A 24,661-nucleotide genomic window follows, 5' to 3' on the forward strand; every position below is an offset into this window, starting at 1 on the left:
TTTTATACCTTTGTGGTCTGAAAAGTTGGTTGGTAGGATTTCAGTCTTTTGGAATTTACTGAGGCTCTTTTTGTGGCCTAGTATGTGGTCTATTCTGGAGAATGTTCCATGTGCACTTGAGAAGAATGTGTATCCTGTTGCTTTTGGGTGTAGAGTTCTATAGATGTCTATTAGGTCCATCTGTTCTAGTGTGTTGTTCAGTGCCTCTGTGTCCTTACTTATTTTCTGTCTGGTGGATCTGTCCTTTGGAGTGAGTGGTGTGTTAAAAATCTCCCAAAATGAATGCATTGCATTCTGTTTCCTCCTTTAATTCTGTTAGTATTTGTTTCACATATATTGGTGCTCCTGTATTGGGTGCATATATGTTTGTAATGGTTATATCCTCTTGTTGGACTGAGCCCTTTATCATTATGTAATGTCCGTGTTTATCTCTTGTTACTTTCTTTATTTTGAAGTCTATTTTGTCTGATGCTAGTATTGCAACACCTGCTTTTTTTTCTCTGTTGTTTGCATGAAATATCTTTTTCCATCCCTTGACTTTTAGTCTGTGCATGTCTTTAGGTTTGAGGTGAGTCTCTTGTAAGCAGCATATAGATGGGTCTTGCTTTTTTATCCATTCTATTACTCTGTGTCTTTTGATTGGTGCATTCAGTCCATTTACATTTAGGGTGATTATTGAAAGGTATGTACTTATTGCCATTGCAGGCTTTAGATTTGTGGTTCCCTAAGGTTCAAGGTTAGCTTGTTTACTACGTTACTGTCTGACTTAACTCACTTATTGAGCTGTTATAAACACAATCTGATGATTATTTCTTTCCATTCTTTTTCCTCCTCCTCCATACTTCATATGTTGGGTGTTTTGTTCTGTGCTCTTTTTAGGAGTGCTCCCATCTAGAGAAGTCCCTCTAAAAAACCCTGTAGAGGTGGTTTGTGGGAGGCAAATTCCCTCAACTTTTGCTTGTCTGGGAATTGTTTAATCCCTCCTTCATATTTAAATAATAATCATGCTGGGTACAGTATCCTTGTTTCAAGGCCCTCTGTTTCATTGCATTATATATATCATGCCATTCTCTTCTGGCCTAGAAGGTTTCTGTTGAGAAGTCTGATTATAGCCTGACGGGTTTCCCTTTGTAGGTGACCTTTTTTCTCTCTCTGGCTGCCTTTAATACTCTGTCCTTGACCTTGATCTTTACCATTTTAATTATTATATGTCTTGGTGTTGTCCTCTTTGGGTCCCATCTCTTGGGAGTTCTGTGTGCCTCTGTAGTCTGAGCATCTATTTCCTCCCCAGGTTTGGGGAAGTTCTCAGCAATTATTTCTTCAAAGACACTTTCTATCCCTTTTTCTCTCTCTTCTTCCTCTGTTACCCCTATAATGTGGATATTGTTCCTTTTGGGTTGGTCACATAGTTCTCTTAATATTGTTTCATTTCTGGAGATCCTTTTATCTCTTTCTGTATCAGCTTCTATGCGTTCCTGTTCTCTGGTTTCTATTCCATCAATGGCCTCTTGCATCTTATCCATTCTACTTATAAATCCTTCCAGAGTTTGTTTCACTTCTGCAATCTCCCTCCAGACATCTGTAATCTCCCTCCAGACTTCATCCCTTAGCTCTTGCATATTTCTCTGCAGCTCTGTCAGCATGTTTATGATTTTTATTTTGAATTCTTTTTCAGGGAGTCTGGTTAGGTCTGCCTTTGCAGATCCTTTCTCAGGTGTTGTTTGAACTATCTAGGAGTGGACTGAATTTTTTGCCTTTTCATAGTGAGAGTAGGCAGGTTGCGGGTGTGTCAGGTGGGAGAAGAAAGTCCTTTCCTGCTTACTGGATACCTTGCCCTTCTCTGCTTCCTGTGTCGGTTACCCGCACTCCTGGAGCAGCCACTGGGTTAATCCCCTAAGCTGCTGTGGGCGGGGTCTCTGTCAGAGCATCACGGAACCCTGTGGGGAGTGGCAGGCATGCCAGGTGCGCTCCTCCGTGCTAGCAGCACCCCTGCTGGGCAGCTGTGTGGCAGCAGCAGCCTTTGGGGCTGGCCTGGGCGGCTGTGCATTAGGCTGGGATTCCGGTCGGCTGCCGGGAGCATGCCTGCTCACTCTGGCTCCACTACAGGTGTGTGCAGGGCTCTCCCGCGCGGGCCTCTACTGGGTTCCTCTGGCTCCACTGCCGCTGGTGCGTGCGAGGTGCGCCTGGGCTGTTCAGTCGCGCCACTGTGGGCTCGCACAAGCCTCCCCTGGTCCCCTCCTGTGCCGTTGGTGCACAGATCTGCTCCTGGTTCCTTCTGGCACCGCTGTCCCTGGCACATGCTGCCACTCTCCCACTACTGGGCCGGTGTGTCAGGGTCCACGCCATTTGGAGAAATGCCTGGCAGGCTGCTTAGTGCTGTGAGGGGCTTCAGAGCTGCACTGTTTTCCTGGGGTTTAGGGCACCTAAGTTTCCCCGGGATTCCCAGTTGCTGGCTATGTGTGCCGGGATGACTTCGTCCAGCTGTGGGGTCCCTGTCTTTTTAAGACTTGCAGAAAGCACTCACTTTTCTTTTGTCTCAGGGGCACTGGTTGCGGGGACCTGCCCACAGGTTTTGCTTTTCTGTTTCTCTAATATCCAGCACCCCATGCACCTTGTGTCTGCGTTCCGGGTGTGGATTTCTAGAGCTGGTTGTTTAGCAGTCCTGGGCTTTCACTCCCTCTGTGTTCTGACTCCTTTCTTCCTGCTGGGTTCTGGGGTGGGGGAGCGTTCGGGTCCCTCCTGGCCACGGCTTGTATCTTACCCCCTTCGTGTGATGTAGGGTTCTCACAGATGTAGATGTATCCTGGCTGTTGTACTGCATCCACTGGTGTCTCTTTTAGGAGTAGTTGTATTTATTGTATTTTCATAAATATATATGTTTTGGGGAGGAGATTTCCTCTGAACTACTCATGCCGCCATCTTCCCATGATCCTTGCCCTTCTTTCTTCTACAGCCCCAGGAAACTGAAAGAGAGAAAGCCACAGAATTTGGACTTGCACATCTTTTAAGAGCCTGTCCTGGAAATTAAGGAATTAATAGTACTAGTTGGGTTTCTGTAAGGGTGAACTTAACAGGCATGCTGAGTATCTTGAATAGTAAATGGCTCCCACTTGTTAAATGCTTTGTCCAAAGCAAGCTGGCCCTCTAAAGTGCCCCTGCGTTTGGATGGCAGTTCCATTGAGTGTGGGCTCTGCCTCTGGCCTGGCGTAGCCCTAGAGGTGTTCCTTTACATCTTCCTGGCTCTGCCACACCCTTGTGTTGCATGTGCCTAAAGTGAGGGCAGACTCCAGGAATGGTGAGCATGGTGGGAGCTGGCACTGGGAACATGGTCCTACTGTGGGCTGGCTGTTCTAGTAAAGGGTGAGTGTTGACTTGCCCAGAGCAGAGGACCACTCTGAAGACTAGAGTCTAGAAGTGGTGGCTTCCTGCATCTCTGCTTCAGTCTGTGAGGCTAACTCACTGATATCTGATCCCTCTGACACTTCAACAGAGGCTGGAGAGGGGTGGGGAAGGGACTGTACCAGGTGGGATTCTGCTGAGGCGACTGCTCCCCCCAGGTGACCTGTGATCTCTCATCTGGCTGTTTCTTGAGTCAAGCCAAACACTGTGAAGGAGTCACTTGGTATTATGTGTTAAGAACCTTCACAGTGTCTTCCCCTCCTTGGGGAATCTATCCAGAGGAAATAGTTCAGATTGCAGCAAATGGTATTTCTCGAAAAATCATTTAAAAATGTAAAAATCAAAAGGAAACTGGAACAAATGTCCTGTTATAACTTATCATAAGAGATTGGGTGAATAAGTGGTTTATGTTTGTGCCATGAAATTTATGCTGCCAAAAAAATGGTGTTGTAAGCTATGCATTCATCACTTTAAGAAACATTTATTGAGCACCTGCAACTTGCCAGGAACTTGCTACCCACTGATGCCAACACATCAAAAGAAAGGCACATTCCCTGCCCACCTAACACCTCTGGTCTGAGAAAGGGAAGAAGACAATAAACAGGAAAATCAATAATTTCTGAATGTGATCAACATGATATAATTTGAAGTGTAGAAAAGGACAAAACAGTGTACTGTGTAATTTCAACTATGTCAAAAATACATATGCCTAGAAAATGAGAAAATATGCCAAACAAATTATAGGTGATTTTTATTTTCTTTTTTATATATTTCAGTGTTTAATAATTGTCCCTCTTTTATAATAGGAAAAATAACAAAAAGAGAATTACACTTCAAGTATATGCCATACACTGGAATACTTACTTTAATACACTGGAATGTATGCTTTATGAAGGCAGAAAAAACAAAGAGACTCCCTAGGTAGAAAAAGTGAAAAGAGAGATGTCCACCTTTAAGGCTAAGAAAAGGGAGAGAGAAATGTATCCAAATTGCCATGGTCTATACCATATTCTTGATCAAGTTTTCTTCTAGCTCCTATTTTATCAAATCAGAAAAGTATCCAGTTCTTTACTGTAGGAGAAGATGCTGCATTTCTCACATCAATAAGAAAATTGCAAAGTAAACTTCTGAGTTATCAGATCGGTGATGCAAGGCTGGCATGGAGCAGGCATGTTGCTACTTCACTGTTAGGAGTGTGAAGTGACCTGACCTCACGGAGGGCAAATTTGACAGTGTCTATCACAATGACAATTCACATTCCTTCTAATCCACAATTCCACTCCTAGGAATATAGCCCACAGATATACTTACACATATAAGAAATGATATGCTCATTAGGTTTTACTTAACATACACTTATGTAGCAACTCCTATATGCCAGTCACTGTAGTTTACCATCATTAAATCACTTCATCTCCCAGATGACACCACAAGGTACATGTTGTTACTGCTATCCTCACTTTACAGGTGAGGAAACTGAAGAACAGAGAGATTAAGTGATCTGCCTGAGGTCACACAGCTAGTAGAGTCAGGATTCAAACCCAGACTGTGTCACGCCAGGGTTCTTGCTCTGCCTACCTGTCACTGGATCCCTCCTCGTGTGGCCAAAGTTACAGCATTGCTTGTAATTGCAAACATTTGGGAAAAATCTAATGCCTGTCAGTAGGAGATTGTTAAGTAAATAACTTGACATCTCTCCAACGTAGTGATGGAAAGATCACCAAGATACATTGTCAATGGAGAAAGCAAAATGCAGAAGGTACTTACCTGGTGTGTTAATGCAAGGAACAGGGCAGACAGAATATATGTCATATTTGCTTGGGAAAGCATAAAATAACTCTGGAAGAATATGCACATAATAAGTAACAGTGTCACCCATGGTGGGAGGGACAGTGGCCAGGGGATGGGCTAGAGAGAGACTTCTGCTATATTCCCTTTTATACTTTGGACTTTGAGTTATTCATATTTATTACTTAAGTCTATCATGCACCCCCCTAGAAACAAACCAAAACCCCTGAGTACCCCTCTCTTCCAAGGCAGCTTCTACTACTGGTTCTTGGGGTTCCTGTCTTTCCTTTCAGCACTGTACAGTTTAAGGTGGACAGCATAATGCCTTGACTTATATATACTGGGAAATGATTACCACAATAAATTTAGTTAACATCTGCCATCTCTTACAGATACGTGCAAAAAAAAAAAAATGCCAGGGTGTGGGTAGTTTCCTCATGATGAGAATCTTTAGGATCTATTCTCTTGGTTTCTTAGAAACCTTTCACTCTCGTTCCATCCACACAGGGCGTGTGCTGATCCTAAGCTCAGAGCAGCGTTTTTTGTCTGTCCTACCAAAACTGCATCTAAAAATAAGAACCTAATTTTAGTGCTAGGGCTTTAGGGGGTGTTTTGGGAGACATCATCTAGGGTTGAAATAAATCTCGGCTCAAATAACAGTGTACAGTGCCCGTGGTCCCTGTCATGTGGTCATTATGCCCCCACCCTAATCACTGCTCCTCACTCTGTGGTCACAACGCCCAGACTTCTCTGTGGGTTTGGAGCATAGCTTTCATGTGGTTCTAAGGAGCTGAGCCCCAACAGTGACTCACAGCCAGGGGCTGCGGTTTCTGCACCTGCGCCCTATGACGTCCTTCTCATGTTGGCATCGCCCTCTGTCTAGGTTGTGTTGGGAACGGGCAGGGAAATGGTCATAGAGGTTTGCACAAACTGGGCCCTGTGGAAGAACGTGTACTAGGAAATAGCTCACGAGTGTTTTTTTAAGTTGAAGGACCTGTATCCTCTAGTCCCAGCCAGGCCAGTCCAGGCGGTACAGGGCTTGACTTGGGGCAGCTTGGGGGCTGCAGGTATTCAAGGCCTGGGACCTTGATTGGCTAAGGCAATGGTTAAAAAGGAAACAGGGCTGCTACGTGCCACATTGTATAACTGAATCTAAGTTATACACCATTTAGGACTGCCCCAGAGTTGGCCTGGTGAGCAGAAGATCAGTTCCACCTCTGTCCACCATGCACCCACCTCGGACAGTGTGGATACAGCCCACAGGCCTACAGGGTATGTGGTTAAGCAGGAACACCCATTCTAGGATTTAGGGAAACCAAGAGATTCCCAGAATTGGAACAAAAAATAGTTACACTGGCAGAGCTGCCCATGCTCAAAAATAGTACATAGACAGATGTCTAAAGACAGATGGCCTGCCATTCAGAGCAAGCACATGGAGTAGTGTGAACAGAGGTCACAATAACACAAATCGACAGCAAAGAATCAGTAAAAATTTCCCTCACCTAAGGCATCTGATTGCCAAGAAACCGGATGGCAGGAAGTGAAGAGGAACCCAGGGATGTTCCCAGGCAGCACAGATGTGAGCTGGCAAAGGTGCTGCCCCAGCTGGGGTGGTGGTGGCCAGTCGTGAGGGTTCATTGAGGTGGCTCAAAGCTGGTATGAGTGTGTTTGTGTCAGCCCAATCCAGTTCTAAATAAGTACTGAGAGGCTGTGAGTCCGTTAGTGTGGGCAGCTTGTCCTCGGGCAGGTCGCCCTGGACCTCGGCCCTCATTTGTATGAGAATGACAGCAGTGACCTCAGCATAGCCATGAATGCCGGGACATAGCAAGCAAGGGGAGTCTGGACCTGTGGCCTGCAGTCGAGCAAGCCCTCAGACATACCTCTGCTGCTAATGTGTTTTACAATGTCAGGGATTTTGCAACGAAACTGCAGGCCAGGCTTTCCATTCCGTTTTACACCTGAGAACACCAACCCACCTCCTTCTCATGGAGGCCTGCTACCTCCCTCCTCCCCAGCCCTCCTTGGCACGTGGGGTGCTCTCCTGTTAGCCCCCATCCTCCCCACGCCCATCCAGCATCGATGCCAGTCATCCTCCTGTCTTTGAGGTTGTCCTCCCTACATGAAGCCTCTGTGGGCTTATGGGATTGCACCGCCACTGCCACCCCACCAGACTTCCCCCACCTGTCCTAGGTTAGTTTTGAAGGAAGGAGCCCCAAACCAGTCTTTCGTGGTCCAAATAGAACTCCTTGGGGTAACCCGGTTGTCCCATTTAGAGCCATATAGGCTAAGGCTCAGGGCCAGGTCTGGTCCCAGATCTACCCACTCAGTATTGCAAGAGGGGAAGGAGGCTGTTGCCAGTCAGGGTGCAGCAAGATTGGGGGTCAGAGAATGTAACCTGGGTGCACCCCTGGTCCTCAGGTCACTGCTAAGTGAGGGGGTGGATGAGAGTCTCTGTGGTGGGAGGAGGTTGGGGGCCTGAGGGGGCAGCTCCTGGCGTGTGTGAGTGATGGGGGCCTTTGGCCAGGTCAATGGACCAGAGTTATTAAGAGCTTGCCAAGGGAGGCTCTTGGCTCTCTGGTGACCCTGTGGGTTTGGTGCCTTGCAGGGAAATTGAAGGAATGGAGCCTCGTCTTGTACGGCACGGCCGAGCACCCATACAACACCTTCAGTGCCCATCAGTCCCGCTCTCGGATGCTGGAGCTCTCGGCCCCAGTGCCAGAACCACCCAAGGCTGCTCTGTCTCCCTCCCAGGCCGAGGTTTCCGAGGATGAAGAGGACTACACAGGTAATGGCCCTGCAGCCAGAGCAGGTGGCTAGCCTGCTGTTTCCCCACTGTAGCTCTTAAGATGTGGGACTGCTCCTGGCAAAAGGTGGGGGTCATGATGGAATGTCTTCCTTCTTTTCTGGAAGTAATAATAATGACAGTAATTTGCACTCACATGACTCCTTCCACCCATGGCTCTCCTAATATTATACAGACCAGTAAGCATTCTCCAGCCTTCCCAGGCTGGGAAACCAAGGTGCTATATGCCCAGCTGGAACTGGGGCTTGCGCCCTGGTTGATGAGCCTCCTTATTTCCTCAAACTCCCCATCTCCCATCTCAGCCTCCTGACACTCTCCCAAATCCATGCACTTGCAGCCCCTGGGGCCAGAATGTGGGGTGGACACGGGTCCTCATGGGGCCCAGGACAGTTGGGTTGAATGAGCATAGCCAGGAACAGAGCAAGCAGTGGAGATCTGGACTGACCTTGAGGGCTGGAACAGACACCCACGCAGGGTGTCAAGACTTAGGTCAGTAGATTCTGACGTTACCCACCAGTGGCTTCAGAACCTCACAGGAAACAAAGATGCCTCGTGCAAATCCTTTTTCTCCAGCTGTAGCATTGCCAGGGTGGCAGAGAGGCAGCAGAGAGCCGCGGCAGCCCAGAGAGGGCTGGGGACGTGCCCGGTTGCTGGGCTGGGTGCAGCCTCCATCAGCAGATCGGGCAGGAAGCCGCTCCTTTCCCTCGGAACCATTCCACAGTGATTTGTGAGAAATAGCATTTCTGTTTGGGCATATTTTCCTTAGCTAAATATTACAGCTTCTTGATAAATGATGGGTGATATCTAAGAATATTGATGCTTTGTGTTATCTAATAGCTTCTGGGAAAAAAATGTAACAAAATGGAGAATTCCATCCATACATATCAAGCATAAATTATGGTCGATTCAATTTTAAATTTCATCTACTGTTCCTTTAAAATGGAGCATTGAATTATGTATGGACTAATCTCCTGTTTCCCCCTGTGATTTATAAACTGTGGCGAGAGTCAGTAATTATTAATAAAGGACGAATTTTTTTTTTCCTAAAATCTGCTACTGACTCTAACCTTACACTATCCTGGAATCTCATGTAAGATGGTCCCGCAGCCCTGGTTTCTCAGTCTTCCCTGAGCACTGCCTAGACGGGTAGAGGGGATCTCCATGGAAATAAGACATGTCCCTGATTCCCAGGAGGCTCCCTGGGGCACATAGGATGGGAAGGCCAGGACCAGCACGGAGAGCAGAGTTAGGGAAGGAGCAAGAGAGGGTGGGAGTGGGAGGGCGCTGGGGTGTGGAAGGCAAGGAGAGAGAAAAGGAGAGAAGTAGGGACGGGGAGGCAGCAGCCATGTTGGGTTCCGTGGTCAAGGGGCATGTGGGTGCGGGTCTCGTGGGTGCCCCCCGTGGAAGCAGTCTCGGTCACCAACAAGCCCAGGTGCAGAAGCCCAGGGAGAGAGAGAGGTGAACATGGGGGTGAAACAGCTTTCTGCAGAGATTTACATAGAGGCCACAGACAAGAGCTTGCAGCGGTGACCGCATGGCAGGGGGGCCTCTCAAGAATGTGGGGAGCTGGTCATGGGCAGAGATGCACAGAGGGTGATGGGCCCAGCCAGGGGAGGCTCCAGCTGGGCCCCACGTGCCAGAGACCAGTTGCCTATCAAGAAGGGGTGGGGGTCTGGGGGAGCAGTGGTCCCCAGGGCCAGCAGCAGGGGGTGCAGCGCAGTACTGAGATGAGGGCCAGCTCTCCCAGGGACAGGAGGCTAAGGAAGGGAAGTGAGCAAGGGTTGGAGGGGGGCCTGGCCACCCACAGATGGCCAGGACCTCAGAATAGGAGCTGGCAAGACGGTCCGTCCCGAGGGAGCGGGGCTCCCGTGGGGGTGTCAGGTGCCTTGCCCGAGCTGGAGGAGAGCTGCCCTGGGGAGAGGGCAGCCCGCAGGCAGGCAGACCTGGGCCCTGTTCTAAGCTAGCATCACTCCCTGGGAATCGGGGCAGAGGGAACGGCCAGTTATTCCCAGGGCCCACTCCTATTCCTTCCCAAACTGGCACGTAAGCACTGAGGCCATTGGGCGCCCCCGAGGCCCAGGTAGTGGTGGAGTCCGGGTTCCTCAAGTAGCTGAGGATGTGGAAATCCACCTTGGTGGGGTTGGGAGATGAGGGGCCTGGGGGTCCAGCAGGGAGGAAGGGCAGCAGCTGCAGGAGCCAGGGGAACGCCAGTGGCCGTGGTGCTGCAGGGGGTGAGCCTGCCGTGGTGGCCAGCCTGCGAGGACAGAGCCGCCTGGTGGCTGAGGGGCAGCGGGAGGCCCTGGAGAGCACCAAGCCTGGCCAAGGGTGAGGCTGCCCTGGTGATTGCTCAGGAAGCTTGGCTGAGGAGCAGGCCTACCCCAGGGATGGATTCAGCAGGTCTGGGAGCGCTCAGAGGCCTTGCTGGGTGATTCCAGGGAGCTCGGGTGGCAGAGGAAACAGGTCGGCTCCTAGGCTGGCTCACGAGGGCGCCCTCAAGGGAGGACGAGCAGAGCCCAGGCCAAGCCACCGAGCAAGAGCCCGGACCTGCAGTGAGAGGGATCTGCGCTCGTGCCCACCTCCTGTCTGCGCTCAGCCACCTCCACCCCTACCAGTGTGCTTGGGGGTTCCAGTTCACTTCTCTTAGATGGCATGAATGGCAGGCAAAAAGCTGATACTTCCTAAATTCTCCTTCCAAACCGGTCTAAGCACATGGGGACTGAGGCCATCGGGAGCTCCCAAGTCACTTTCTAGCGTTTACCTACTGAATTTTTTTATCTTGGATTTGCTCCAGAAAGGACTGTGTCATTCTGACTCCCTGTAGAGGGGAGTCAGCAGCCAGCCACGGGGTCCAGCACACGAATCCCCTTCCCCTTGCGTTGGGAGCTCTGGGAAGTGACATAGGAGGACAGTGGGTCTCTGAGAGACTTTCCTGCTGATGGAGGGAGGAGGACAAGGAGGGGAAGGTACAAATGGCAACGTAAGTACCACACATTCACCCAGAGAACGTGGTACAGCTGTGCCTGAAAACTGCCAGGCCTGCCTGGGAGAGATGGCATGGTCAGGATAAGGTGGACAGCCAGGTGGGTTTAATTCAAGAGTCTTCCTGGAGAGGTGACTCTTGATATTGGGATTTTTGAGACAATTCAAGGAGAGAGCCGTGCTGGGGAGGGTGCCCACAGATAGTTGTCCAATCATCCCTGCACGGGCAGTGTCTTTCCAAGCTTCAGTGGGGGCTGGACACAGCCAGTTACCTAGATGCCCCCTCGGGGTTTTTCTGTCCTTTCTGTGGCATGGAACTCAGCCTTGCTCGGGGCTCCCCTTGGGGTTACTAACCAGCCTCTCTACCATGGAGGAGCCCCCAGAGGGAGAGTGCTTGGAGTGAAGTCCACACACTGTGAACCGTCAGCTGGAAGCCCAGCTCCCAGCCCTTCCCCAAGGCGCTCCCCATCTCGGGGCACTCTAGAGCACCCTGCTCGTGGCTGGTGACGGCACCTGTGCTTTTTCAGCACCCCCACTCTCCTTTTGTTCATTCTCTCACTTCAGCCACTCAGCAAATATTTCTTGAGCACCTGGGCTATGCCAAACGCCTTCCTGGGTACAAGGAATACAGCTGCGAACACTCCAGACCGGATCGTGCCACGTGGGTCTGCTGTGCTGGGAGAGACCGAGGAAATCAGGGTCTCCTCTTTGTCCCTGCAAATCTTAAGGTTGAGGAAAATCGTTCACTTTGTCAAGCCAGGTGGGCCCGCTGCTTCCCTTGGCTTGGAGATAAATCTATCTAGAAGGCAGGTGGTCCTTAAGTTGGTGTGTCCTCCACGCCACTGCAGGCCAGGCTGCCACACAAGGCCAGAACCCAGTTGCCAAACTCACGCCTGTTCTGAACAGTGGGTAATTCAATACAGGGGCGCCTCAAGCAAGGATTTCTGAGGCTATCCCCATAAACAGCCTGGGCAAAGCCAACAGGAATCCAAGCACATGAGAACTGACTCCAAAATAGCCAGTCTGGAGCTGGGAGGGGGTCGGGGTGGGCGTTGGCCCGGTGATGCGCTTCCGCCGTGGCAGGCTGCGTGCTAGCACGCGACCTCCAGCACAGCCCAGGCCAGACTCCAAGATCGCCGTCTCTCAAGACCGCAGGGAAGAATGTGGCTTTGAAAGGGGGACTCACAATGAAAACTCTGGAAATATAAACAACGGTGAACCTTCAGGGAGGGAAACAAAATAAGCAGGGTCTAACACTGGGAAGGTCTGGAGGCCCTTTAGAGGGAATGAAGAGGGCTTTGTGCACCTCAGCAAAGCTCCATTGTGGGCGGCAGACAACGGGGACTTTTGTCTTTCTCTCGCATGCCCGTGAGATGCTGGTGGCCAGCAAATCACCTCCTCTCTGCTTCTGAACTCATTCCCCACCCCCTCCAACAACTAAAACCTTTCGGCTTTATTTTCTTCCAAAGACTAAAAAGCCTTCACCATGCCCCGCTGGGCACTCCCCACACCAGGCGCTTTTCCGGAGCCATTTCCCCAGAGTAGGAGGAACAGGGTGGGGGGTAAGGCAGTCGGGGGGTGGGCGGGTGGTCCTACCACAGTGCCAGCAATGGCACGCCGTGGTCACATTCTACAGACCCGGCAAAGAGGACACCTGTGGACATGCGCCGTGTCGGCCTGAGGGCGATAGACATTTTAAAATGGGTGCGTTGTGCTACACACCTGTAGAGAAAGGACCAAAGGACCTAGACGGGTGAGGCTCTCTGGAGTCCACTGAGCTCCCTGCATTTCTCTCCATCACTTTTCTAGCAACACAGGGGCCTCCCAAGTTAGATTTTGGGGATCTCAGGACTTGAGGGAAGATGGAGTGGACCCCACTGAGGAAGAGAGGGAGGGAAGCTGCAAGGAGGTCTACCGAAAAGGGTCTAACTGCTGTGCAAGGCCAGCCCCCAACCCCAGACCCACCAGGCACAGCCACACAGTGGTCCTGAATCCCATCCTGTACCCCCTGCCTCATGTAGGGAATCCCCACCCACCCCGTCTTTCCTGCTTACTTCCCATCAGATCCTCACTTGGCCACAACTTCCCTAGACCTTAATGCCCTATACCACGTGCTTTGTCCCCTCTGGCCCCCACTGCAGCCTCTCTCCTAGGGTCTCTCGGGGCCCATCTCAGGGCCTGCATCCCCAGCCGGCTGCTGCTTCCCCTTGTTCTCAGGCCGTCTGCTGGAGCCTGGAGCTGGGCTCTGCCCTCAGCTGTGGCCAGAGGCCCTGGAGGTGAGGACTCTGTCCGGCCTTATGGGCTGGCCCACCACTCCACAGGAAAGCTTCTCTTGGCCCTGCCTGGCTGTGAATCCCTGACACAGGGTCCCAAGGGACTGGACTTTACTGAGAAGGCATCTCTATGGATGAAAGAAAATGCTTTTTTCCTTCAGGTATGTGCCATCCAGAGTGCGGTGACGAAGGCTGTGACGGCCCCAGTGCAGACCAGTGCTTGAACTGTGTCCACTTCAGCCTGGGGAACATCAAGACCAGCAGGTAAGGGGCTGGGGCTTCCATCTGCACGCCCTGGAGCCCCTCACGCAGCGCCAAGGTAGCCCTTCTCTTAGCCCCCTACAGCCTGGTGCCCTGCCTGGGAATTAAGGTAGTGCCCCAGAAGAAATTATATTGAAGTTCACTGCTTTGGAATTTTCTGTTTGAGCAATGTTTTGTTCTAATCACACAAGTAATTCAAGTCCATGAGAGAGAAATGAGAAGCTGGGGCATTGTGGTGTCTGTGCTCATCAACTTTTTTCTATTTGTTCTGCTAAACAAAAGTGGACCATATTGCACATGCCAAGGCTGACCCCTGGGGAACTGTAGACACACGTCATTTTAGGGGCCAGTACTGTTCTAAAAGTCACCCGTGTCATCCATGCCCAGGGAGCACCCATCCCTGAGTGCCCAGCCAGGGATGTGGCCATGCACAGGACCCTGGCAGGGGTGTGGCTGTGCAGGGTGCAGATATGACTCCCACGGTGCCCCAGAGGCCGCAGACACAGCCACATGCGCCCTGTGCAGTGCGGAGGCAGCCTTCTTGCTGCCTCGTTCACTCCCAAGGCACAGCGGTGGGGTTTTGTGGAGCTGGAAATTTTGCAGGTCAAATACCATCATCACGGTGTCTGTGGAAACCAAACAGCAGTCTCAGAGTACCTCCCTGGGGAAACGTTGAAAGGAAGGGGCCCCCAGGTTCTTATCCAGTCCCTGGGCCTCTCCTGCACACTTAGGAACCTCTCAGCTGTGCCCACCGAAACAACCCACCCCCACCGGTCCCCACCATGACAGTGGATTAACCTTCACTTCTGGGGTCCTTGTTCTCTCAGGGTTTTACTGCCTGGAAGAGCCAGCTAATGTTTTCTTCCCAGCCAGCTGCCCTGCCTTAGCCTAACCCAGCAGGGTTACGGGCTTCCAGGGGGTCTTGGGGGGGTTCAGTGAGAAGGACCCTCTCCTACTCCGGCTCCTACAGGAAGTGCGTAAGCGCATGCCCTCTGGGCTACTTCGAGGACACAACAGCAAGGCGCTGTCGCCGGTGCCACAAGGGCTGTGAGACCTGCACGGGCAGGAGCCCAGCCCAGTGCCTATCTTGCCGCCGTGGGCTCTATCACCATCAGGAGATGAACACCTGTGTGATGCTCTGTCCTGCCGGATTCTATGCTGACGAAAGTAAGTGCATGTTCAACAGCAGAGAAATGATGAGATAGCCCCCCAGTCTGGATTGGGGTCCTGTCTCCTGGGAGAATTTTCACAGCCTGCTGCTTCCTGGGTACTTTGTCCTTCTGAGAAAGGACCCTTAACAGGAGAGTGAGGGAGAAACAGAGAAATCAAAGCCCCAGGCCCTGTTAGTTCCTAGGGCTTCGCATGTAAACCTGGGCAGAGCAGTTCAGTGATGCTGAAATGAATCCCCAGTAATCCAGGATATTTCATGCATCTGCAAGTCAACGTCCATTATGGAGGATGGGCAGAGAGGTGGCTTGGGCCGGCTGCTCTCAGGCTCAGTCTGATTTCAGATACCAAAAGGGGAAGCTTCTGAGGGTGCCCTGCTGTCTGTCCTGCAATTACTCTTGCAGGAAGACTGCACCATGGGCCACCTGCAGCTGTGGACATGTGCACTGCATGAGTGTCAGGGAATCCAGCACCAGCCTACAGAGATTGGTGTATGCCCTCACAGGAAAAGCTGCCAAGCTGAAATTGGGATTGAAGAAGTACAGAGGGTTTGCGGTCCTCCCCATACATGGAGAGCAGCCTGCTGGCCCGGGGTAACTGGGCTCAGAAGAGATGACTTAGTCTACGTGTACACTTGACCCATAGTGACCACACCCCTCAGAGATGGGTGGGGCCTCTCTCATCTTGCAGGCGGAGAGATGAAGCTCAGACAGGGCAAAGGGCCCACAACCAGCGGTGGCACAGGTTGGACCTGAACCGCAAAGACAGCTGTCCCACCATTCTGCCAGGCCTGGGAAAGTGGGGGGATGAGTGAGGGCTTTGGGTTGCAGGGCCCCATGGCAGGGTTTCTCCAACTCCCCTTGGCCTGGGAGAGACGCAGACAGGGTTTGGGTAAAACTGGTAGAAGACAGTTCTCAAGCACATGAACAGAAGCTACCCTTGTGGCCACAGTGGCTATGCAGGCAGCAGCCTTCCCACAGAGCTCCTCTCGGGCCTGTGTTTTGCAAGAGGGGTCATTGCTCCAGCCTGTCAAGGCATTGCTGTTATTCCTGGGAGAAGGAGCCAAGAAATCTTTAAAGACATACAAAGCCACCAAAACCAGGCTCTGCTTAGAGGCAGAACAAATAGTCATGCAACATACACTTCACAGCCTTTGCCAACACCTGCCCTGGGCTGCCAACCAGGCCTGTTTGGGAGTGGAGGCCCCTTCATCCCCACCTCACTGACCCAGGGAGTCCTCATTGAGCACGTGCTGTATGTGTGTAATGCCACCTGTGGGGCCCTGAGGAGGAGGAGGAACAGAGGCCTAGCAAGCAGCCCTGAGCTTCCAGGCCCAGGGCCAAGGTGGTGCGGAGGTGCGTAAGGAGTGAGCAACACGGCAGCCTAGGCAAGTGCATGCGGGAGTTGAGGTGACCCGCTATTTCCCACGGAGGTCTGATGGGCATCGTAGGTCATGTCTCAGGGTCTGTAACTACCAAGTCTTCAAAAGTCCCCTATGAAGGCATGGGGGGCGGGGGGGATTCAGAGGCATCCTCGGCCTCCATCCTGTCACATTTATAGACTTGCACCTGATCAATCCCCACTTGGTCAGCCAGGAGCTGGCTTCTGTCCCTGCTGAAATGAGCAGAACCATAGCAGTCTCCTGGGGAAAGGGCCCACCTGCAAAGCCTCAAGGAGGCTTTAATTTAATTTTTAAATGTAATTGAATTTATGGTTGGAGGAATTTAATTTACTCCAGAAGAGACAGGGGAGAGACCTGTGATCTGACACTTAGGCCTGCGGCCTCCACGTGGACTCCGGCTGTTTTATGACCACACTGGTCTGTCATTCTGGAGGCTGACGCCCTGTGGCAAGCTGGTCTGTCAGCCCCGCTTTGAAATGCCAGAGCCTCCTTCACCCAGATCTGATTCGCGTGCCTTTTTCCCCTTCTCTTGTCCTCATCTTATTTTTCTCCAGGTCAGAGAAATTGCCTTAAATGTCACCCAAGCTGCAAAAAGTGTGTTGATGAGCCAGAGAAATGCACTGTCTGTAAGGAAGGATTCAGGTAAAACCCTCCCCTTCCAGCCTGAAGAACGGCAAAGTGTTTATGCGTTTAGAGTTCCTGTTCTTGGTTTACTAAGTTTTTGCAACTTTTTCCTAAAAGCTAAAATTTCAGAGACCCAAAGCCTTTCAGGGTAAAGATTCTGAGTCTGTAGAAATCATATTTCCACTCAGAGGCAGGTGCTTAAGAGAGAAAGTTAGATGATGGGTACAGTCTTTACATTATATGCAGCATTCGGAGAACTGGTAATAGCAGGAACTGGTCCCTTCATGTAAAGTCAGGCCGGCTGCTGGAAGGTCAGGGGCTCAAATGGAAGCTCAGGGCTCCCTTTTTTAGGCACCCAAACCCCAACGACTAGTGTCCCTCCAAGTCCGGGCAGGAGGGGGCCGTGGGGAAGCCGCTCTCCTCTGTCACTCTGTCTCTCTCGCTTTTTCCAGCTGTAGTGTCTCCTTCCCGGTTTTCCCTCTTCCACTAAGCACAGCACATGTCTCCTATAAAACACATTTTGCTGGGTTCATGATTCTCACTGGAATACTTGGAAATGTGCATTTAGTCCATTTAATGCAACCAAATATATGTTAGCTGCTCCTCTAAGTTACCGTCTAGGCATTCCGTTTGAAATTATATGGGGACTAGTTCAGGGATTAGAACCAGGGTCTGCATTTTAAGGAAGAAAGGGAAAGTTCAGTGAGAGCAGCAGCTTTTCTCCCCGCCCCAGGCGGTCTCAGGGCTCTTGTTCAAATGCAGATTCCCGTTGGGAAGCTCTGAGCAGAGCCCCACACAGGCCCCCAGGGGGCCAGGATGCTGCTAGTCCTGGAGGGAGCAGCCTTTGCAGGCTGAGGGCTAGAGGCCCGCAAGCCCCCTCCCCGCCTGCCTTCCCAGCCTCCTTTCCAGGGCTGCCTGGACTGGAATCCACCAGCTGAGTTGGATTGTTCGGGTAAAGAGTGAAGGGAGAAAACTTGAGGAGCACTTCCTGCAGGTGCTCCCAGCATCACCACCTCAGTCTTCCGGGCAGCCCGTGGCGTTCGGTGTTATTTGTAGTCACGTCTCATTAACAGAGGAACAGTCTCCGTGGAAGCACACTGTTGCTGCCTTAGTGAGCGTCTCCTTAGCCCATTTTCTCCTCCCAGTGAGGGAGAAGACCAGGAGAGTAGAGGGTCCATTGCCCAAGCATCTGGGAGTCCGGGAGAAGGAAGAGGCATAGGACCCCCAGAGTCAGGTGTCCCACCTGTTGTCATAAACCTGTTATCTGGGCAACGCAGGATTAGGAGTGAAAGGATGAAGTGTTGGAGGCGGGAGACCCCCAAAGAGGAAACGCGACATTGAGCTGGCAGCGGCAGCTGGGGCCTGGGTGGGGGTGGCGGCAGGGGCACCGCCCCCATCAGGCTAGTAACTGAAGGTGTCGGGTTGGAACACATTTCCGGTCGGCGAAGGGCTTGTCGCGTCCCCTGGAGCTCGTTTCTGTGCCCTGGGCTCCTGTGGGAGAACGAAGTCCCTGCTCAGGTCAGGAATGGTGTCACAGCGAGAAACATTTTCCCAGACACAGGCGCACACAAATAGAGGCAGTGGTTCCAGCCACGACAGGCATTCAGAGAGGCGGGCAAACTCTGAAAACATCGCCGGCTGTAATCCACAGAAAGCTCCCTTTTATTGCCCAATATAAGCTGTGGCTTCAAATCATGGTTGTCATGTTAAAATAGTGAGAGCAGCCGAGCCACTGTCTCCGGGACATCTGTCTATTCAGAGGGTAAATGTAGGAAGCTCGCAGGGGAATGTCAGTTATTAAAGACTTGATTTAACTGCCAGTCTCAGCAGCCCTGGTACCGTGATGAGTAGTCCCGGGAGGGAGTATGCCATTGATGTGGAGAGCCTTTCAGATCCTCCAACAGCTCCCCTAAAATGCAGAATTCTCTGACCTCACAAACGCTCCAGAGCATGTGTTTGATGTGTCTCGTCGCAGACCCATTTTACAACGTGTGCATCAAACACAGTGTGATCTCAGGAACTGAAGAAACAATAGCAGCAGACATGTACTCATGCTGCTGTGGGCCGCGGACCGTTCCAACATTTTGCAGGTGTTTGCTCATCTAGTCCTCAAAGCAACCTTATGATGCAGAAGTCATGACTGCCCCAGCGAACAGGAGAGAGAATGGAGGTTCAGAGAGGTCCACTGAGTTGCCTGGGGTCGTGGACATGGCAGGGGCAGGACCCAGAGTGGGCACTCCAGCTCGAGGCTACTCCAGAATCTGTGCCTGTGGCTACCTCGCTAAGCAAGGTGAGGGAAAACTGACCAGACAAGAGAGGAAGGCAGGAGCCACATCAGGGCAGGGCCTGCTGCACCCCAGAATTTCAAGTTCATGGTGATGTCCACAAGTTTGTAAGCAGGGCAGAGGCAGGAGTGGCTTCAGGTTTCAGGATCAGTCTTCTGCTGTCACCCCATTCACACAGCATCACTACTGGCACTTGGTGGAGGGCTCAGACACCGAGACTGAGGCAGTGTGCCACCAGGGGTAACCCACACGTGCCCAAGTTCTCCTCTTGGGGTGTGGATTCAAGAGTGATTGATGTCAGTGAAGAGAAAACAGCACAGACCAGGAGAAAGCCTGAGCAGCTGGCCTCCTGCACCAGGACCGAGGGAGGCCATGGGGCTTTGGGGATGGAGCCCAGGGCCACCAGCCACCTGCAGGCAGAGGTCCTACTTGCAGACCCAGGGCATCCAGTCCAGCTGAGCTCCAGCTGGCTTCCGGACAGCTCTTCCTGCTTCAGTAGCTCGGAGCTTTCTGTGACACAGGGAGCTATATTTCCGCAACTTTCATTTTCTCCCATGAAAGGCATTTGAGGGCAAATCTTAATTTAATTAGACTTTTGGAAGGGATATGACAACATGCCTTCTTTCTCCCTTTCTGACAGCTTTGCACGGGGCAGCTGCATTCCAGACTGTGAACCAGGCACCTATTTTGATTCCGAGCTGATCAAATGTGGGGAATGCCATCACACCTGCCAGACCTGCGTGGGTGAGTTCACTGCCTGCCAGGGCATTGATTTCATTATGATGCCAACAGTTGGAACCTGGGTCAGCCAGGTGGGTGGCTAATTATCTTGAAACCAAAAACCCTAGGACTTCATGGACTTCCATGGATATTGCAGCATTAAATCACAGTGCGCCCCGCTGTAGGTCCTGGGGGGTGGGGAATGAGCAGCCAGTGTAGAACGGGTCAGGGTTTCAGCTGGGGGAGATGACAAGGTCCCGGGGACGGAGGGTGGTGATGGTTGCACTGCAACGTGGATGTATGTGGTTCTACATGCACTCAAAAATGGTTACTGTGGTAAAATTGTATGTTATGTACCTTTTATCACCATTTCAAAAATTAAAAAAAAAAAGAAAAAGTAAAACCACTTTGAATGAAGAGCCTGGGTTTCCCAGCACTAGAAACCCAGCAGGCAGTGGATGCTCACAAGCTGAGTAGCGGTCGTGCCTTGTGAGCTGTACCTGGAGCTCAGTCCTCGCTGCAGAAAGGCAGGCCTAAGAGGCCACGCTACAAAGATTCTAACAGAGGGGCAGAATCTGGTGGTAAAGGGACAGAGGCTTTTTAAACCATAACCGTCTTTCTTTGTACCTATCCTCCCTTATTTTGGATATTTTATACAAAGAGGAAAAGTCCTCTATAAACAGTTTTATGTGTATTATAATTAAAACAGATGTCTTCCAGGCACTGTTTTTATGCCAAATAGCTGAGAAAGCACTCATTCTATTGGGTTTCATGTTGCAGGTTATTTGTACTAGGATGCTGAAGTGCATTATGAGTTGTGGGCCAGATTCATTTTGGGTTAAGTCTTCTCCTCTAGATCATCTTTCCATGCCCAACACTTTGGTCCTTGTTCTAAGAAATGCTTAGATTGAGTTTTTTTTTTTTTTGAGAGGGCATCTCTCATATTTATTGATCAAATGTTTGTTAACAACAATAAAATTCTGTATAGGGGAGTCAATGCTCAATGCACAATCATTAATCCACTCCCAGCCTAATTCTCATCAGTCTCCAATCTTCTGAAGCATAACAAACAAGTTCTTACATGGTGAACAAATTCTTACATAGTGAATAAGTTCCTACATGGTGAACAGTACAAGGGCAGTCATCACAAAAACTTTCGGTTTTGATCACTCATTATGAACTATAAACAATCAGGTCAAATATGAATATTTGTTTGATTTTTATACTTGATTTATATGTGAATCCCACATTTCTCCCTTTATTATTATTATTTTTATTTTTAATAAAATGCTGAAGTGGTAGGTAGATGCAAGATAAAGGTAGAAAACATAGTTTAGTGTTGTTAAGAGAGCAAATGTAGATGATCAGGTGTGTGTCTGTAGACTATGTGTTAATCCAAGCTAGACAAGGGCATTAAAACATCCACGGATGCAGAAGATTTCTCTCAGAAGAGGGGGGGTGAGGTTCTAAGCCTCACCTCTGTTGATCCCCAATTTCTCACCTGATGGCCCCCCTGCAACTGTGCCTGTCTTAGGTTGTTCCTCCCTTGAGGAATCTTACCCGTCTCTGGCTAACCAGTCATCTTCCGGGGCCATACAGGGAAATGTAAAGTTGGTAAGTGAGAGAGAAGCCATATTGTTTGCAAAGGTTAGCTTTTTACTTCTTTGCAGATTTATGCCCTGTGGCTTCTATGCCCAGTATTTGTCTTGAGGTATCTTTACCACTTGGAGGAGTTATGATACTCGGTGAATTCGATATGAGGCATGAATTCTATTTAAGGGTTGTAATTAGGAAGGAAGAAGAAAAGCTATAGAGGTAGCAGATGGAAGAAAACATGGGAAGATTGGTTATTTCTTTGACATATCTTCTTATAGAGTAACTTCAGCATGTATAGGTTTTAAACTACTAATTAAATTGCACACACACATTAACATAATAGGAATACAGTTACATAACCAAAGCAGATCTATAATTACCAGCCATCTCCAGTGAAGCCAAGAAAACCAGTTAGGCACCCTAGGCATTTGTGAAAATTTGTCTATGATATAATGGATATTGTCCAACTGTACCTGAACAGTCTGAGAGAAATCAGACAAATTAAAACAACCCATTCCTGGGAACTGTTCACATCCCATATGTTCTTTTAACAGTAAATAGTCTGTAGTTGTAAGATTTTGGAGCACTACAACTTGCACTTCTCCTAATTCTTGGTTGAGTTCCAACAGTATAGATCCAGTCAAATTTGTTGTTTTACTGTATGCACAGGGCAGCTTAGATATCTCCTTCTTCATTCCAATGGCAAGTCCAGGAACCGATGGGATGAATGCAGCTACAACTGCAGCATCGCCTGGATCTTTGTTGAGGTTTTTTGATGATCATCTTCTGATATGACTCTTCCAGAGAGTGCTGATGTTGGAAGTTCTTCATATCGTATCTTAGTTCATTTTCTGGGTAGCCAAATTAGGCTTTGATCCTCTGTATAAACACAAACAGACCCTTTGCCCACACTTTGATATGCCCTTTATACCATTGTGTAGAACTCATTGGAGGTTACCACACAGGAACTGCTTTTTTTTTTTTTAGTAAGAGAAAGGAATATTATCAGAAAAAGTGTACCTCCATAGCCAATCATCTGACACCCTTTAAGTGATCAAAATTAAGGATATTTAAAGCATTCATTAATCGTTGATTTACAGTTAGTTTTATCCTATCAAGGAGTAATCCCCCTTCTCTTTCTTTCTTTTTTTTTTGTTATCTTTAATCTACACTTACATGAAGAATATTATGTTTACTAGGCTTTCCCCTATACCAGGTCCCCCCTATAAACCCCTTTACAGTCACTGTCCATCAGCATAGCAAAATGTTGTAGAATCACTACTTGTCTTCTCTGTGTTGTACAGCCCTCCCCTTTCTCCCTCCCCCCCATGCATGCTAATCTTAATACACCCCTTCTTCCCCCCACCCCTTATCCCTCCCTATCCACCCATCCTCCCCAGTCCCTTTCCCTTTGGTACCTGTTAGTCCATTCTTGGGTTCTGTGATTCCGCTGCTGTTTTGTTCCTTCAGTTTTTCCTTTGTTCTTATACTCCACAGATGAGTGAAATCATTTATGGTATTTCTCTTTCTCCGCTTCGCTTATTTCACTGAGCATAATACCCTCCAGGTCCATCCAGGTTGCTGCAAATGGTAGGATTTGCCCTCTTCTTATGATTGAGTAGTATTCCATTGTGTATATGTACCACATCTTCTTTATCCATTCATCTACCAATGGACATTTAGGTTGCTTCCAATTCTTGGCTATTGTAAATAGTGCTGCGATAAACATAGGGGTGCATCTGTGTTTCTCAAACCTGATTGCTGTGTCCTTAGGGTAAATTCCGAGGAGTGGAATTCCTGGGTCAAATGGTAAGTCTGTTTTGAGCATTTTGATGAACCTCCATACTGCTTTCCACAATGGTTGAACTAATTTACATTCCCACCAGCAGTGTAGGAGGGTTCCCCTTTCTTCACAGCCTCGCCAACATCTGTTGTTGTTTGTCTTTTGGATGGCAGCCATCCTTACTGGTGTGAGGTGATACCTCATTGTAGTTTTAATTTGCATTTCTCTGATAATTAGTGACGTGGAACATCTTTTCATGTGTCTGTTGACCATCTGGATTTCTTTTTTGAAGAACTGTCTGTTCAGTTCCTCTGCCCATTTTTTAATTGGATTATTTGCTTTTTGTTTGTTGAGGAGCATGAGCTCTTTATATATTTTGGATGTCAAGCCTTTATCGGATCTGTCATTTACAAAAATATTCTCCCATACTGGAGGGTTCCTTTTTGTTCTGTTGATGGTGTCTTTTGCTGTACAGAAGCTTTTCAGCTTAATATAGTCCCACTTGTTCATTTTTGCTGTTGTTTTTCTTGCCCGGGGAGATATGTTCAAGAAGAGGTCATTCATGTTTATGTCTAAGAGGTTTTTGCCTATGTTTTTTTCCACGAGTTTAATGGTTTCATGACTTACATTCAGGTCTTTGATCCATTTTGAATTTACTTTTGTATATGGGGTTAGACAATGGTCCAGTTTCATTCTCCTACATTTAGCTGTCCAGTTTTGCCAGCACCATCTGTTGAAGAGACTGTCATTTCACCATTGTATGTCCATGGCTCTTTTATCGAATATTAATTTACCAAGTATGTTTGGGTTAATGTCTGGAGTCTCTAGTCTGTTCCACTGGTCTGTGGCTCTGTTCTTGTGCCAGTACCAAATTGTCTTGATTACTGTGGCTTTATACTAGAGCTTCAAGTTGGGGAGTGAGATCCCCACCACTTTATTCTTCTTTCTCAGGATTGCTTTGGCTATTCGCGGTCTTTGGTGTTTCCATATGAATTTTTGAATTATTTGTTCCAGTTCATTGAAGAATGTTGCTGGTAATTTGATAGGGATTGCATCAAATCTGTATATTCCTTTGGGCAGGATGGCCATTTTGACGATATTGATTCTTCCTAGCCACGAGCATGGGATGAGTTTCCATTTATTAGTGTCCCCTTTAATTTCTCTTAAGAGTGACTCGTAGTTTTCAGAGTATAGGTCATTCACTTTGATTAGATTTATTCCTAGGTATTTTATTCTTTTTGATGCAATTGTGAATGGAATTGTTTTCCTGATTTCTCTTTCTATTGGTTCATTGTTAGTGTATAGGAAAGCTATAGATTTCTGTGTGTTAATTTTGTATCCTGCAACTTTGCTGTATTCCGATATCAGTTCTAGTAGTTTTGGGGTGGAGTCTTTAGGGTTTTTTATGTACAGTATCATATCATCTGCAAATAGTGACAGTTTAACTTCTTCTTTACCAATCTGGATTCCTTGTATTTCTTTGTTTTGTCTGATTGCCGTGGCTAGGACCTCCAGTACTATGTTAAATAGCAGTGGGGAGAGTGGGCATCCCTGTCTAGTTCCCGATCTCAGAGGAAAAGC

The 24,661-nt window shown here is 49.2% G+C and overlaps 1 protein-coding gene across 2 annotated transcripts in view; it reads left to right on the forward strand.

Moving 5' to 3' along the window:
* The window catches only part of PCSK6 (proprotein convertase subtilisin/kexin type 6), a 213,981-nt gene that overhangs the window by 175,252 nt on the left and 14,068 nt on the right, over positions 1-24,661 (forward strand). Inside the window, exons 14-18 of one of the 2 annotated variants that reach the window (XM_037000565.2) lie at positions 7,793-7,972; positions 13,404-13,506; positions 14,474-14,670; positions 16,627-16,714; positions 19,622-19,725. In XM_037000565.2, coding sequence (XP_036856460.1) covers positions 7,793-7,972; positions 13,404-13,506; positions 14,474-14,670; positions 16,627-16,714; positions 19,622-19,725 — 672 coding nt within the window. Of the gene's footprint in view, positions 1-7,792; positions 7,973-8,563; positions 9,017-13,403; positions 13,507-14,473; positions 14,671-16,626; positions 16,715-19,621; positions 19,726-24,661 lie in introns of those variants that run through there. The other variant, XM_073227152.1, reaches the window with a different exon arrangement.

Source organism: Manis javanica, chromosome 18 (genome assembly GCF_040802235.1).
Source record: "Manis javanica isolate MJ-LG chromosome 18, MJ_LKY, whole genome shotgun sequence".
NCBI lineage: Eukaryota > Metazoa > Chordata > Mammalia > Pholidota > Manidae > Manis > Manis javanica.